The 15,977-nt window shown below is 39.2% G+C and overlaps 2 protein-coding genes across 6 annotated transcripts in view; one reads left to right on the top strand and one right to left on the bottom strand.

Moving 5' to 3' along the window:
* Positions 1–15,977, top strand: part of LOC409680 (tubby-related protein 4) — a 41,264-nt gene that overhangs the window by 10,156 nt on the left and 15,131 nt on the right. For all 4 annotated transcript variants that reach the window (XM_006563649.3, XM_006563651.3, XM_003250254.4 and 1 more), the window contains exon 2: positions 5,048–5,215. In XM_006563649.3, the coding sequence (XP_006563712.2) occupies positions 5,048–5,215 (168 nt within the window). The remainder of the gene's footprint in view (positions 1–5,047; positions 5,216–15,977) is intronic.
* Positions 1–15,977, bottom strand: part of LOC102655058 — a 27,804-nt gene extending 11,827 nt beyond the window's left edge. Inside the window, exons 1-2 of one of the 2 annotated variants that reach the window (XM_006563648.3) lie at positions 14,463–15,976; positions 14,267–14,359 (exon numbers count right to left, since the gene is read on the bottom strand). In XM_006563648.3, the coding sequence (XP_006563711.1) occupies positions 14,267–14,359; positions 14,463–14,786 (417 nt within the window). In that variant the 5' untranslated portion in view covers positions 14,787–15,976. Of the gene's footprint in view, positions 1–14,266 lie in introns of both variants that reach the window. The other variant, XM_026445347.1, reaches the window with a different exon arrangement.

Genomic DNA, 15,977 nt, shown 5'->3' with positions numbered 1-15,977 from the left:
CCCTGACGGAATTTAAAGAGTGAAAGAAAAAAAAAAAAATTCTTTGTTCCCGTCACGCGATCTTCGCGTCGAAAGTAGAGTTAATTGCCGAATCAACTTATTGTTTTCAAGTAGGAGTCAATATATGCATGTGTATCAAGTAGACGGGGATAAATTGGGTTGGTCGAAAGGGGGGCAATCGACGAGAGGAGGGAAGCCAACCGTTAAAGACGTGCAGTCCGTCGTCGATCGACTCGAGAGAGAGAGAAAGAAACTCTCTTTGAAATCGTAATAATTAAAATTTCCCGATCCTCCTTCTCCCCCCTCTCAATGTAAAAAAATAACGAATAACTTGGACAAAAGCCGAGGAAAAATCGACGAGGAATACGATTTACGAACGTTCGTAAGATCGTTTAAAATTTTCCCTTTCGAGCTCAACAACTCGACGAGCAAATACAAGAAGAAAGAATAAACTCTAAGGTCGAATAAACGTTCTGTTTACGCTCGTTAAGGAGGAAAAAAACGAGGCACCGCGAGATAATTCGCGCTCGGATCGTTCGTTTCTCGGAACTGCCGGATCGAAAAAACTCCGACGGACGGCTGTTCGAAACTTGTGTTGGAAAAAGTTTAGTAGAACCGTCCCTATTTTTCGCGAACTGGTTTCAGTGTCGGGTCGAAATCTGTTTCGTCACCACCATGATGCTTATTTTTCTAAGGGTTCGCGCCGGCTGGAATAATTACACCTACATATGTATGACAGGTCTGAGGGGTGAAACCCTTGTAACCATTGAAGCCTACGCCCCGCCACCTGACGCAGTCGCGCTTAAGTGGAAGAGTTACGTGCCGACGAATAGTAATATTTCAACGGCCAACGTGTGTGCGTGTGTTTTGCTAGGAAGGGAGGGAGGGGAAAGAGGGACGAGCGATACACCGGTGAATCCATCTAATATCGAGAGGGCAGACGGAATTTTTTTCCCTTTTTTTTTTCTCCTCGCCTTCGACGTGACCGACGCGTTGTTATATTCGGTTCGGTCCGGGTCGTCGAATCGATCGTAAAAAATTATTAGCCTCGTTTCTATTTGAGGAATGTGGCCCGATCTAGGAAAGGGAAACGAGGCGCGTTATGATCGAATATCGACGGATATGGAAAGAAGCGTGGTTACCGATGTTACGGATTCGTTGTTTTCGAGGAAGAATTTTAAAAGGAAGGAAAAATACGCGAGCAAATGGAATGGAATCGTATATGATATTTTTTTTTTTTGTATTTAATATTTTTAGTAAAACGTGCACGTTCCTACGTATATATATATACGATGTAATGTGTATTTATAATTAGTACGTTGAGCTTGAATGTTTACCGTTAACAACGTAATGTTCCAGCCAATAAGCGGATACCGTGTATACACATGGAAACACGCACGCGGTAATTAACAGGGGGGGAGGAGGTGAAATTGGCAGTTTTTTTTTTTTTTTTGAAAAAGATAAAGGCTGAGGACATTCTCGCAGTGCATATTTAACACGTACGTGTTTTATCTCCACGATTTCATCCCTTCTAGTTAAGACTCTGTTCGCGAGCATTAATTGCTCTCGTGATTTATGAGCAGTTTGTTCGAAAGTTTTCTCCGAAGGAAAGTCCTTTCCCGTTACAGGCCTCTTTTTGAACAATGAGCAATGTTCATTGAAGGATTGTTTCTAAATGTCTTCTGGCACGTTAAATTCTATTATATTTCTATTATATTTGGATATAATACTACCTAACGGAACCGATCTTAACACCGCATTTTCCGAACACGGCCGACTTAACAAACGGCATTGGCATTGTTCGAGAGAGATGCGCTTACCTATCCCGGCTTATCTTCGAACAACTATAGTATAGATGTCGCGATTCACTGTTTATTGGCGCGCCCCATACTGCGACTCTCTCTACCGATTTAGGAAGAGGCTTTTTCCGTTAGACGCGATTATTCATATCTTTCAAACAGAGCGATCTCAAAGTGATCACATCGTAATCGGATACGACAGTTTGTGAACACATCGTATATACGAAAGTCCACAAATACGAAACGTCCTAGTTATTCGATGATCGATTATATCCACAAAGTCATTATACAATATAACTCTCTCTCTCTCTCTAGTAGAATAAAAGTTCTAATCTGCAATTCCATAGTTGATGATAATTGGACAGGGAAAATACACGACGTTTATATATTATAACGAAAAAATTATATTCGAAGAAATATATTTATATTTTGTTTCGTATTTATTCTCGTGTTTGGGGCGGAGAGAGGAAAATTAATTAATTTATTCCTTATTCTTTTTACAGTTTTATAATTTATTATCCGCGTTGGCGCTCTAATTTAACCAGAAATTATTCATACGTGTATGCAGATCGGCGTCGCGCTTCTTCGAATTTGCATAACGAATTCATAACGTCCTGTCTGCCTTTTCCCCGCGAACGAAAAGACGGGAATCGTCCGAGAGTTTAATTCAACAACTCGCGCCGATATTCCTGTCGCGAACACTCTCGATTTACAACAAATTGTACGTTAAATTAGTGCGGTATTTAGAAATAATATACGCGGCGTAGCATACCTCAACAACCCTAAGGTCCGATGTTGGCGGGTGTGAAAATCAATGCGCGCTGCTCCACCGTTCTCTTTGCACGCCTCGCTATGTGCGTGTGTGTGTGTGTGTGTGTGCACGAAGAGTGTGTGCGTATGCGCACACGCTACGAAACGGTTGTTAACAAAGTGGAATTTTTGCTCTCTTGAAAATGTATATTTTGAAATTTTCCAAGAAGAATTTTATTTATTTATTTATTTATTTATTTATTTATTTATCTTGAAAATATATATTTTCAAATTTTCCAAGAATATTGCGATACGATTTTATTTATTTATTTATTTATTTATATTCATTGTCTACGTATGCAAATTAAGTCCTACATCACAGATGATAATTTTTTATTTGTTCTTCCGTTCCAGCAACTTGTTTGCCGACGGAAAATTTCGTTCAAACGGAATGTAACTCTCTTCCGTGTATTTTCTCGCGTGCGAAAAAGATTCATTTGTGTATCATCCGATTTGACTTTCAAATTCTTATTAAACATCGAGTTTTATATTCAAAACTCGATCGTACGCACGTAAATACAATTTTTACGTAAATTTTAAAGGTTAAATGTAATTAATGCAACGCTTCCCGTATGATTATCCTACGTACGATATTTGATTTGAATTAACGCAATTTCAAAGACAAATTCGGTATCGTTGTAAAAATTATGGTAATCGAGAATGCTTATCATCGAAGTCTTGTTACGATGATTATCATTTATATCTATTTGTATCCACAATGTGATATACCATTTAATTAATTAAAACCTTAATTCTTAGAGATGATTAAAAATAAGGGATCTTGAAAGATTGATACGGGATATTGCAACAAATTCAATTCACATTGGTAAGATAGAAGAAGCAAAAGTATTGGGTTGGCAACTAAGTAATTGCGGATTTCACTCATAGATGGCTTCAGTTGAATTTTTAGGTTTGCTGGCGTAGTCCAAATGTAAAACACATTTTGTTATTTGATAGTTGGCAATTCAGCTGTCGATCGGTAAAAAAAGTTTTTTGATCGGTTGCGTAGTTTTCGTTTGGCGTTCGTTGAAAAATGGAAAATCAAAAGGAACATTATCGTCGTATTTTGCTTTTTTATTTTCGCAAAGGCAAAAACGCATCGCAGCTCACAAAAAATTATATGCTGTTTGTGGCGACGAAGCCTTAAAAGAACGACAGTGTCAAAATTGGTTTGACAAATTTCGTTCTGGTGATTTTTCACTCAAAGACGAAAAACGCTCTGGTCGTCCAGTTGAAGTTGATGACGACCTAATCAAAGCAATAATCGATTCGGATCGTCACAGTACAACTCGTGAGATTGCAGAAAAGCTTCGTGTATCGCGTACATGCATTGAAAACCACTTAAAACAACTTGGCTATGTTCGAAAACTCGATACATGGATTCCTCGCGAACTGAAAGAAAAGCATTTAACGCAACGCATTAACAGCTGCGATTTGCTAAAGAAACGTAATGAAAATGATCCATTTTTAAAACGACCGATAACTGGCGATGAAAAATGGGTTGTTTACAACAATATCAAGCGGAAAAGATGGTGGAGCAGGCCACGTGAACCAACTCGAACGACATCAAAAGCTGGTATTCGTCGAAAGAAGGTTTTGTTATCAGTTTGGTGGGATTACGAAGGAATTGTCTATTTTGAACTCTTACCACCCAACCGAACGATCAATTCTGTTGTCTACATCGAACAACTAACGAAATTAAACAATGCGGTTGAAGAAAAGCGGCCCGAATTGACAAATCGAAAAGGTGTTGTATTCCATCGTGACGATGCAAGGCCACACGCATCTTTGGTCACTCGGCAAAAATTATTGGAGCTTGATTGGGATGTTTTGCCGCATCCACCATATAGTCCTGACCTTGCACCATCCGTTTACTTTTTGTTTCGATCTTTACAAAACTTCTCGAATGGTAAAAATTTCAATAACGATGATGATATCAAATCGTACCTGATTCAGTTTTTTGCTAATAAAAACCACAAGTTTTACGAACGTGGGATTATGATGCTGCCTGAAAGATGGCAAAAGGTCATTGATCAAAATAGGCAACGCGTTACAGAATAAAGTTATTTAATTCCATGTCTTTGATTTTCTAAAAAAAATCCGCAATTACTTAGTTGCCAACCCAATAGTTCTAGAGTGAGGATAAATTTTCCCTTAAGATGATCCCTTAAGCGACAGGGGAAGGAGGGGAGAAACTCTCGTTCCATCAGTGCAGTTTCATAGATAATTAAAGCGGTAGGTAGTGGATTATCAACTAAGCGAACCAGCGAATCGATTTGCATGTTATTGAATCTAATTACAAAATTGACTTGTCACTTTATCGGCTGTCAAATTTAATTGATCGTACGTCAAATCTTCTATCTTTCCCTTTAAAAATTATCGAAAGGATAACGCACAATTTTTAATCATCGATAACGACGAGTTTCTCTGTGATTCAGGACGAAGGATGGAAACTGGACCGTACGAATTACTATCAAGAAGGGTGGCTGGCCACTGGGAATGCCCGAGGCCTGGTGGGGGTGACTTTTACCACGTCTCATTGCCGAACGAGAGCCACGGAGCTTCCGCTAAGGGCGAATTACAATCTTCGAGGACACCGTAGCGAGGCAAGTTTATTTTCCCTTTCTCTTTCTCTCTCACACATATGTGTATTTACTATCCCTTTCCCACGTTTTTACCAAGCTTGCCACGAAGCGAGTGAGCATCATCTCATTTTTCGTCCTCTTTCCTTTCAAGCGGTTAATAAGCGTTCATCTTTTCAATTCGTATCATCCTCGTGAAGAACGGCGATAGAATTTTGTTTAAATTTGTTAAAAAAGTTTCTTCGGCCTCATCAATTCTGTTACGATTCGGGCTTTCGAATTTTTCCGGACGCGTGGTCGGCCAAATTGGCGGATTATCGTCGTTATTTCGGCGTGGATCGTTTCGAGAAAACACAGCCAATTTTTACACAGCGAATACGTGCGATTACGTGCGGGATGAAAATTGAATCTTCCGCTTATCGAAGCTTAGACAAAGAATTTTTCCTCTTTTTCTTTCTCTCTTCTCCTTTCTTCCTCATTATATGTATATACATATATATATAAAACTGTTTATCCGGTCGTTTTAACGGCTCAGAGTAATTAAATCCTCCGCTCGCGCGAGAGACGTACATTTTGGATGGTCGGTGTGAAACAGGAGCTTAAGTGGTTAAAGCTGAATTATTCAGGAACGTTTAATTCCGTGCATAGACGAAAACTGTGGAAAGAAAGAAAGAAAAAATAAGAATCTTAACACGTTGACCGACACGTCACATGTTCGAATGACGCTATTTAGGATGTTCGTATTTGGAAAAGTATATTCCACACGGGGTAATAAAATTATCGAATTGTTATTAACTCTTCCATTTTTCTTTTCGACATTGGAACGAATTAGGTCATTAGGAAATTTTTAACAGTCACATACCACTCGTTACTCGGCAAAAGTTCGAACAGTTCGTGTAGAGGTGACGAGGTGACGAGCCAAGACCTCGCCAATGTAAACAAACGATGCGGGAGATTGTTCCTGCGACTCGTGTTATTAAAACATCGGTGGGAGTGCGCGCATGCGCGTGGCTCGAAGGAGATTTCGCTTCGGGACGACAATTTGTATAAATTGAGTAAATAAAATGAAATAAAAGTTCCTTCCCGTTCCCATTATATCGATCGGCCGGCAAATAGGACGGAAACTATACGATACGAACTATAAATAACGGCAAGGTAATAAATTGACGAGGTTAAAAAGTAATCTGTGGAACCGTATCGCTGCTTCGCAGCCAACAACGAAACTTTGATTTCACGCTTCAACCACGATCTCCCACGACACTAAGTCACACGTTGGGGCACGTTGACAGGTACGCTCGCGATACCACGGCAATTTTCAATCGACCATCCATTTTGCACCTATCGGTCCAGAGTTTCGAGCCTATCGGACACGTGCAGGGGAACGTTGTGTATACCACGCTCCCCTCCCCTCCCCTCCCCTCCCCCTGTTACACTGTGCGCGTTAAATCGAGAAAGAAATTGGGTGAATGCTAGTCACGGATGAAAAAGAGGGAAGGGAAGGGACACTTTCGCGAATATCTCGAACGCGTACAGAAAATTTTTGGCTCGGTGTCGATCGATCGATGCGAAACGAAACGTGCAAGCGTTATTTCGCAAACCGCATATTTCTTCTTGCCTTGGAATTTGAAAATATTTTTTCTCTTCTTATTTTAAACAATTGTATAACAATAAATGAATCAAATATGCGATGCTACACTTCTCTTCAGAGGAATTACTTTATGACTTTCAAGCACATCGAGCGGACCGTTTATTATTATTATCGCGAGTATAAAATTTCTTCTTTGCTCCACGCGCACGATATTAAACGATATTAGGAGAAATGAAACGAAAGGGGGAATAATTGGTGACATTTTTTACGTGTTTACGCAAACATCTTTTTTTAGAAAAAGCACGTGATTATCGATAAATTAAAACTGTTAAAACAAAAATGTACACGTGGAGAGGATAATTAATCATAATCGAAATTGATTACCGACCGAGCGAGCAATTTCCAACTCTCGAGGAAGGATTGTCATTGTCACGTTCTCGTCGGGAAAAACAATTTTTCCTCAACGTGGCTACATTCAGACACGGTTTATTTCAGACAACACTTTCACGTAAGTTTTCATCGAGGGGTAAACTGGGTGCAAACAGCACTCGGATCCTTTGTCGAGGGTCTGAATCGATATTAACGGCCGTAGGCCGTTCTAACGAGCCGCGACCGTGTTTTTCGACTCGGTGTCGTGCAACTTGGCAAAAATATATGTGTATATATATATATAGCGAATCCTTCGTCATCTCGTTCCCACGATATTAATATTCCCGGGCTTTTCCCCCGGATTTTCACTTTCCACGCGTCCATCCCTCTTTTACACGTTATTACTTCATATTTCCCTACCCATACATTCCCGTCCCCCCTCGCCATATCGTCTGAAATTTTTCTAGATTCCCTAAAGAGCGTGCACAGAGTCAATTTTTTTCTTCTTCTTCTTCTTTAGAAAGAAAAATCCTTCGCGTGGAAGAAAGATGGAAAAAATTCTCAATGTTCTCGTAATAACGATTATCGCGTTTAAGCGAGCCTTTTTTCCCGTTTATCTCGCCTCCTTCCTCCTTCGAAACTTACTCGATATCTCGTTTCCTTCCTTCGGCTCGTCGAGAGGAGAAGAAAAGGCTGCGCGAATCTCGTGCGGCGGACTCTCTCGGGGAGGAGACAATCGGAGGTTTGGTCTGGTTACGTTTCCGGTTGCGTCGAATAAATCTCGTTTCGAAAGAATCGTTTCTGGTTATTAAGTTGTTCACGTCCTATTTAAAGGAGGGAAAGGCTTTTAAATCTTGACTCTTTGACATCCATAGTAAATTGTCTTCCAGATTTCTTTTGGAGTAAAAGGAAATTTCGTTCGAAATTTTGAATTATTATTTCAAGGATACGTAATTATTTAATCTTTTCTCTCTCGTTAAATTACAAGATAATTAATTCCATCGAATCTCGACTAGAAATGTAAATTCAATTTGAACAATTTTCCCTTCTTTCCAAATTTAACTCGTGACTGAATCGATTATCAGCAGTTTCGTAGCAATTTCGTAAAACAGATTAAGATTAAATCGATCGCATCGATGTTAAACTTGGTTTTTTTTTCTTTTCAAAATTGTCTCACAGGCCGAATTACGACCCGGGATGGAATTCGTGTCGCCGTTTAATTAAATCTAGATCGTGGGGCGTGATGTAAACGCACGCGGAAGCGTGCTCGCGTGCGTTCTCATCAACGACTTTCAGCCGTCCTTCTAATCCTTCGCCTTCTAATTCTCCGAGATCGATAGATTCTTCGACTTTCTTGGAAAATGGAATGAAATACGCGAAAGACAAATCACCGAAAAATAACGTCTTTCTAATTATTAGAAAACGCGTTGAAGCGAATTTAAAATTTTTAATCGAGATTATATTGTCGCCTTCACAATATTTTATCGGGTATGAGGAGGAGAAAATACGAACCAAATAACACGAAGAGAAATAGAATATTATTCTCTCGCCTCGATTTTTATTGCGTAACAATTTTTCACGTAGATAATTAATTAAATTTCCACTCATCCTATTATTTTTTTTTTTCTTCTTATGCTAACAAGATAACATCTTTATCTTTCAAATTAGCAAAGTAGACATTTTTTCTCGTTACTCAAGATTCATCAGTTTTTCACTAATTATTTCCGAAGTCTAAAGACGTCAATCTCTTTACGACCAATATTTTCGCTCGGGGCGTGTGATAATCGATACGATAATCAAATTAGAGGAGAATGAAAACTTTCTCGACGAAGTTTGTTTGTATGAAAAAAAAAAAAAAGAAAAAGAAAAAAAAGATAGACATATTTTTTTATCGCGTTAAAATAAATTTCAAATTTTAACGAAGTAAATCTCGTAAATCAAATCGTCCCGATAACGAACAAATATATCCAATATTTTATCCAACTTATGCTCAATTGGGGACTACATGGGATCTGTCCAATTTAATTTCGAGCGAAGTATGATGCGCTCCTGTGCGATCACAGGATCGATTTATTAAAGCAAATGCACGATTATTAAAAATTTATCCTCGTTTGTAAGCAACCTATATCAAATAAATTTTCCTTCATTGGACATTGAATAAATTTGATTATCGGTTTTGAGTTACAAATTATGTGTAAAATCCAGGGGGATCTTTATCGAAACATTCTTTTTGCCACGAAATTATTTGTTTACATTCCACGTAGACTCGTTTAAACGAGCTGAACACATGTGAAAAAACGTGCAGCAATGGTTCATCGAAAAATTGGAAGAGTTACTTGGAATGATTTAGCTAGCCAGATGATCGAAGACGGTAATTCGCAGATTGATCGAATCAATGAGAAAGGATCGCGTACGAGTGTAAAACTTAAGGAATCTTTATAAAATATTTTTCAACGAGTTTTTCAGTTCCTTCTTCTTCTTTTTTCCCTACGAATCACAGTAGTAGAACGTGTGTTTTGCGTTCACTTCGGTCCACATTTCAGAGTTTAAGGGTAGCCGACATGGTATCGATCTGGCACGCAGTGCTGTTTTAAGGCAGCGGTTCTCAACCTCTATCTTCAAAGTAGTATCCTAATTTCAAGAGCTTTGATTCGAGCGGCTTCTTTCGTTGTTCCTGTGCTTGGATGGAGGAGGGGGAAGGAAGGAGTGTGTCGTTTAACGTTATTTTCCCTTTTATTGTGGATGAAACGAAAGACACAAGACGAAAATATTTTTCAAATCGTTTGTAACAATTTTATTATATTTTCTATAACATTTTACCAATCGTACATCGTACATTCGTCGTGTATTATCATCAATCTTATAACGTGTAATATTGGCTATATTTAGATAATTTATCGAGAATGTTTCTAAATATCCGTGAACAAATATTTTGTGTTCTACGGTTGGCGAAATAATAATAGAAACAGATATTCTAGATCTATTCGGTTCAGCGAGTAAACACGAAGTAAATTTATAACACGATCAGCATCGGCATAATATTAGCAATAAAATAATTTAAGAAACAACGTTGGAACTTATATAATACGTGGGATATAACGTCACGAACGAAATTCTAACTCGCGTTTCTAACTCGCCTCTCTTTCTCCCTCTTTCCCTCTCCTACGTCGTTCGATGGAAATTCCGTTTTAATTTCCGTGAAGGTGCAAGCTCGAACGCACGAACGGAGGAGGGTTTTATGTCAATGCACAATGCACTTTAATATCGTCCATGCCGTGTTTCTGTTGCCGGCGTAATCGAGTGAAGAAACCGGCGCCTCCCACGTAGGCGAAATTACCTCCCCGAAGGAAAATAAAAAGGAGTTCTTTCTTTTCTTTTTTTCTTTTTTTCTTTTTTTGAAACGCAGACAATTGGAAAATATTTGATCTCTGCTCTCCAAAAATCTGCTTTCCAAGAGAGAAAGAGAGAGAGAGAAGTAAATATTTCTTTTCTCAAAGTATATATATAATAAAACAATCCTTTTAATAAGTCGAAGCTGTTCCCTTTCACCGAATAGCAAATTGACCGAATTCAATTACGGAACGAAAAATACGAATGCGTACGCAACGTCGAACATGATCGATCAAGATACGGATATCTTTGTTGACCCATAGACGTAGGGCGTCACGGCGTTTCCCAGATAGAAGAGACACGTGTTTCGCGTCTCTATCGTGCTGCGCGATCGTCCATTCCTCCCTTCAACTCCCCCCCCTTAGCCATTTCCACGACCACGACGACCTGTCGTCGTTCGTTAAGATCCGAGCTCCCTCTCTCTCTCTTTCTCTTTCTCTGTTTCTCTCTCTCTCTTTCGCGCGCGCGCCGCGCCGAGGAAGAGTGGGGGGAGGGAGGAGGACGCGAAGCCAATTCCAGGACAGAGACGGAATAACTTTCATAAATGGTTCGTCGTCGATCGGCCGATATTTCTGGATAAACTCCCCTCCCCTCTTCCCGCGGCGGAGGGGATCGATCCGGAGAGAAAATCAAATTCTTATTAACCGGGGCGAAGAAAGCAATCGCGGAACGGAATCGTATTAAGTTCGGGGCGGGGTTAGTTAGGATAGTTGCACGCGCCCGTTGAAAAGCGGCTGGCAAAGAGGCGTAAGGCCTGGTGTTTTCAGTTATTTCTGTTCTAGGCCGTACCAACTGGCTTGCTACTACGGTTCGAGGCATCGCGAATCAATACGAGCGGATCATACGTGCCAGTTTTGCCGTAGCTCATTAACCGCGGCGTGCCAATTTTCACGTCCTCCAATTTCACGGTTAATTTCACTCCGTCAAATTGTAATTTCTTGCGTCTACCGATTCTCTCTCTCTCTCTCTCGCTCTAACTTTTTTTCCTTTTCTTTTCTTCCCTCCTGTTTGCTCTAGCGTGAGTAAAGCGAGTAAGTGAAACGTGCACGCGCGGCTGTAGATTACGATTCCCAGATGTTTTGCGCTTGCGCGGAAGAAAGAGAGGCTCGCGTCACGTGATGATGCGCGATGTTAATTCGTTCGTAAGTCGCTCGCGATTGAAAGAATTTAAATTGAACGAGTTACGAGTTCGATAATATATATTTTGTGTTTGTATTTATGAAAATGTGACGTGCTTTTAAGATTTTGTGAAAAAAAAGGAACGGTATAGAATATTCTCGACACGGATCATTGGAAAATTTCCAATTTGAACTTGATCGTTAGTTTCCGTAATAATTAAGGGGAATAACGTAATTTCACTAACGTTTTTCCATGCGTCTCTCGATATTGTTGAAGTTAACGAAACGAGTTTCGTGGAAATTTCCGTTCAACTTTAACGGATCCATCGATTCCTTAATTCGTTCCTTGATTAATCGTTTGCTCCACTCTGTCGCGCGTTTTTCGCAACGAACAAGGATAGATAATTCCGCCGAGTTTGAAGAAAATACGAACAAGATTGAAAATAAATTTCAATTCTTATGCGCGAATTCCTTATAAATTTATGTACATGCGATCAATTAACAAGAAGGGATACGGAATCGATCGTCGAGATATTATTACAATAAAGATGCAATAAAATACGTAAGAGAGTTTGCAAAGACAATTACCTTAGTACTTGCTCGATTCAAATGTAGAATTTAATTACCGATTGTTGGAAATAATTAAATTCTTCGTATAATACGAAGAAACGAGATAAAATGTTTCCTTCCATGCATCTTGTTATTATTATTATTATCGTCAGAATGTTCAAAATACACGTTGGAAGAAACAACTTTTTAGGGATAGATTAATAAAATATAAATTTTCTATTCCATTAATAATAATAAATCTGTAAAAATAAAAGATACCTAAATAATCGACAGACCATTAACACCGGATGAACAGAGAATATTTATCTGTTCGAAAAAAAAAAAAAAATAATGGAGTGAAAATGAAAAATTACAAAATTACGAGAGAAATACGAATAAATTATTTATTCCGATAAATATCCAATTTTCAAGTATGCGTGAAAACACGCTCGTATTTTCCAACGAAAGGGGCAACTAAAATGGAATGATAAATGTATACAAACTGTACCGCGGAATGCCCCGGAAGCGAGTAACTCGTCTAACGAATTCAATCAGAAGTACACACATCGTTCCAGAGTAATTGATTGCGAGGGGCGTTGTCCAAACTTGGGTGAATAATTGTCCGTGGATTATGAATTTATTTGGGGTCAAAACGCCATCCCCCTTTGAAATTAAAATTACAGCACGTATAAAACAATCATCCCTCTCCCTTTAAAATACCTAATAAGAATTTCTCTTTATCCAAATATCTGTTCTTCTCATTATTTATCTTCTTTTTATTCCTCCAACGAAAGAAAAAAAAAAGAGAGAGTCGATTTTCAGAATTTAAAAATTCGAAAGTGGCGCATCCATTTCGCGATAATCGAGATTGGAATATTTTGGGGAGGGGGATGCAATTTAACGCACACGGGATGATTCACGTTCGAAGGCCCGCACGAGCTCGGGCGATTTATTTGAAAATGGATACGGGATAATGGGGTCACTGGCATGCGGCGAATAAATTCTCCGACCGACAGAACTTGACCCGTCGCAAGGTCACATGTGGATCGAGCCGAGGAGAGAAATGGCGGATGGAATAATATTGCGAGCACGCAACGCGGAGATCGAGCCAAAAACAGGGAGGGGGAGGGATATCGCTTCCTTTCGCGGATACATGGCGCGGATACGTTTTACCTTGACACTGGAAAAAGTCCTGCCCTCCCATTGTGTAAGCGCGCGGAGGGGGAGGGGATCATTGATTTAAAGAAACGAGCTCGCCGAGAAACATTAACTACGCTGCTTGCCGCAGCATTTACTGCAATGCATTGGTCGTTCGAGGGAGTGATGGACACCTTTTGCTTACGAAATGAAAAGAAAAGAAAAAAAGGAAGGAAGGGAGAGAAGATAACGGTGGAAAATAAAAGGAAGAAGAAAAATATTTCATCGTAGCGAAATAATCTCGAAGGGTGAAATGTTGGCGTCAAAATTTCCACGCTTTTTTCACTTTTTTCTACTCCTTTTTGGAACGAAAAGATGCCACGACTGTTAATTGACGATACGAGGCTCACCTAGTTAACTTATTTCCAGGAGGGAAAGCGCAAAGGAGTAGTGGTAATTACACGATTGGGGGAGTGTGAGATAACTAGGGGAAAAAAGTTGGGGGAAAAAAAAGAAACGAGATAGGAAGATAAAGTAGTCTCGAAGTGTGCTCAAAGGATAATGCAGTACTGAGTCTAAACAAAATTCGTGGCACTCGTATGCAGCGAGGAAATAACGAGTGGCGAGAAATAACGTTTCGTGGATTTGAAAATCAAATCCGGAGGAGGGGGTATATTTACATCGCAAAAGTATTACCGTAAAATACGTTGAAATAATGAAACGGAGTTTTCTAGTTAATCCGTGTAATTTTTCACGATATAATTACGTTGTAATTTGCGGATAAAAGATTTAATGGGAATTTAAATTGTTGCATTAAAAAGATTCAAAGCGGGGAGAATGGCATTCTTTTTCCACGTCTCTCTTCGTATCCGTATTCAAATATATTTGACGATCTCACGTACAGTCAATGATAGTTACACTTACCAAGAAAGGGTTCCATTCATTTCCTCCAGCGAGGACTTTCCCCATTAGAAATATTCCGCTTGTTCCTTTTGTACGAGATGGTTCCAACGACAGCTGAAAATACAACTTTACGTCGAACAATCTGCTCACCGTTATACATCCTCGTTGAACAACACGCGCACGTGATGGTACATCATATATATATATACGTACGTACATGTGCATGTATTTGGCAAGAAAGGAATGAAGAGACACGAGAAGAAAGGATGACTGGGAGCGTACTACGAACAAAGGGCACGCGGAACTTCTGTGCCGAGTATTTTTCACGTCCACCCGTGTAATAAGAAAATATATACGTCGCTGGAAAAAATGGGCTGCCGCCGATGCGATGTTTGAATACTCGTACAATGCCGAGCAAGCGGAATGCACGGAGGAGATGTGGCGCCGCACCGCGCCGGAAAATGAAACCCGATAATTGTACGTACGCCTTGAATCGTGGCACGTCCGATGGAAAGCGAATAATGATCGTAAATCCGACCATCGATCGACTCGTTTAATCTCCCTCCTCTCTGCCCAACTTTTTTAGACGCAATGAATTCTGATCTCGTAATATTTCTAAAATCTTTTTATAAATTGAACCTCCTCTAAATACAATATCCTATATACGTGTATATAACACGGATATATATTTCATACGAAAAATAACATTGCGTCCGTCGTAAAAATGGTATCGAACAAAAACGGATTTCTCTCTCGAAAGAATAAAGTTTCGGGAACCGATCAAAGGTGCCCAATAATCAGGAATATTGTAAATCCTGAGAAACGTGTGGCAAAGAGACGTGAAATATATTATAAATCGTTGGAACGTAACTGGTGGAGAAAATCGTGGCAAAGATAGAGTAAAGACGGTGGTCGATATGAAGCTATGGGTTGCCTCGAATTCTCTCTTGGCATCGAAACCGTGCAGAATGCGAGACTGTGGGAAACGTTTGGAGCTTGGAACCGATATATTCGAAGACGTTGCGAATTCCTTCTTCGGGGAAACATCGATCTCCCTCCGAGCGAGATTTATAATATCTCTGCTCGGTATGTTGTTACATTATGTAGAATTAAACGTATTACGTCACATTTTTTTTTTTTTTTTTACTTATGTCACGGTTTATACGAGAAAAGTATAACCTTTATTTTTTTTCGTTTCAATCGTATTACTCGCGATCGTTACTATTAATCTTGATAATTTAAAAAAAAAAAAAGAAAAAGAATAGCTTTTAAAGATACGTGTCGCGCGAGTTATTATTCATAAAGTTGACCAAGGACAATTTCATATGCACATTAAAAGAAACGATTTCTATCTGATACACTTTGATGACAGCGATACAGGTTTATATTTTATGAAGCACAGTCTGTGGTGACAATGACACGGTGACACACATTGTAAAACAAAAAGTAAAAAATAAATAAATAAGAAAAAAAGAAGTAATAAATATTTCAAACGAAAGTGATAATTATTAATCCTTTAAATAATGCGTCAAAATTAAATTTAAAATTAACGTGTAATTAAATTTTTTCCCTCGAAACTCGAGGATTGAAACAAGACAGATTCGTGCAACTCGGTGTATAAGCGATACTTTTCGATCGATTGATCAGCAACGTACTTTCATAACAGGAGCAATGACACTTTGCTAAATATAGAAAAACTATAAGCTTGGATTTATTGTTTACGGGAAGTAGT

This window comes from Apis mellifera, linkage group LG15 (assembly GCF_003254395.2).
Source record: "Apis mellifera strain DH4 linkage group LG15, Amel_HAv3.1, whole genome shotgun sequence".
Lineage (NCBI taxonomy): Eukaryota > Metazoa > Arthropoda > Insecta > Hymenoptera > Apidae > Apis > Apis mellifera.
This window is presented reverse-complemented; position numbering and strand designations above follow the sequence as displayed.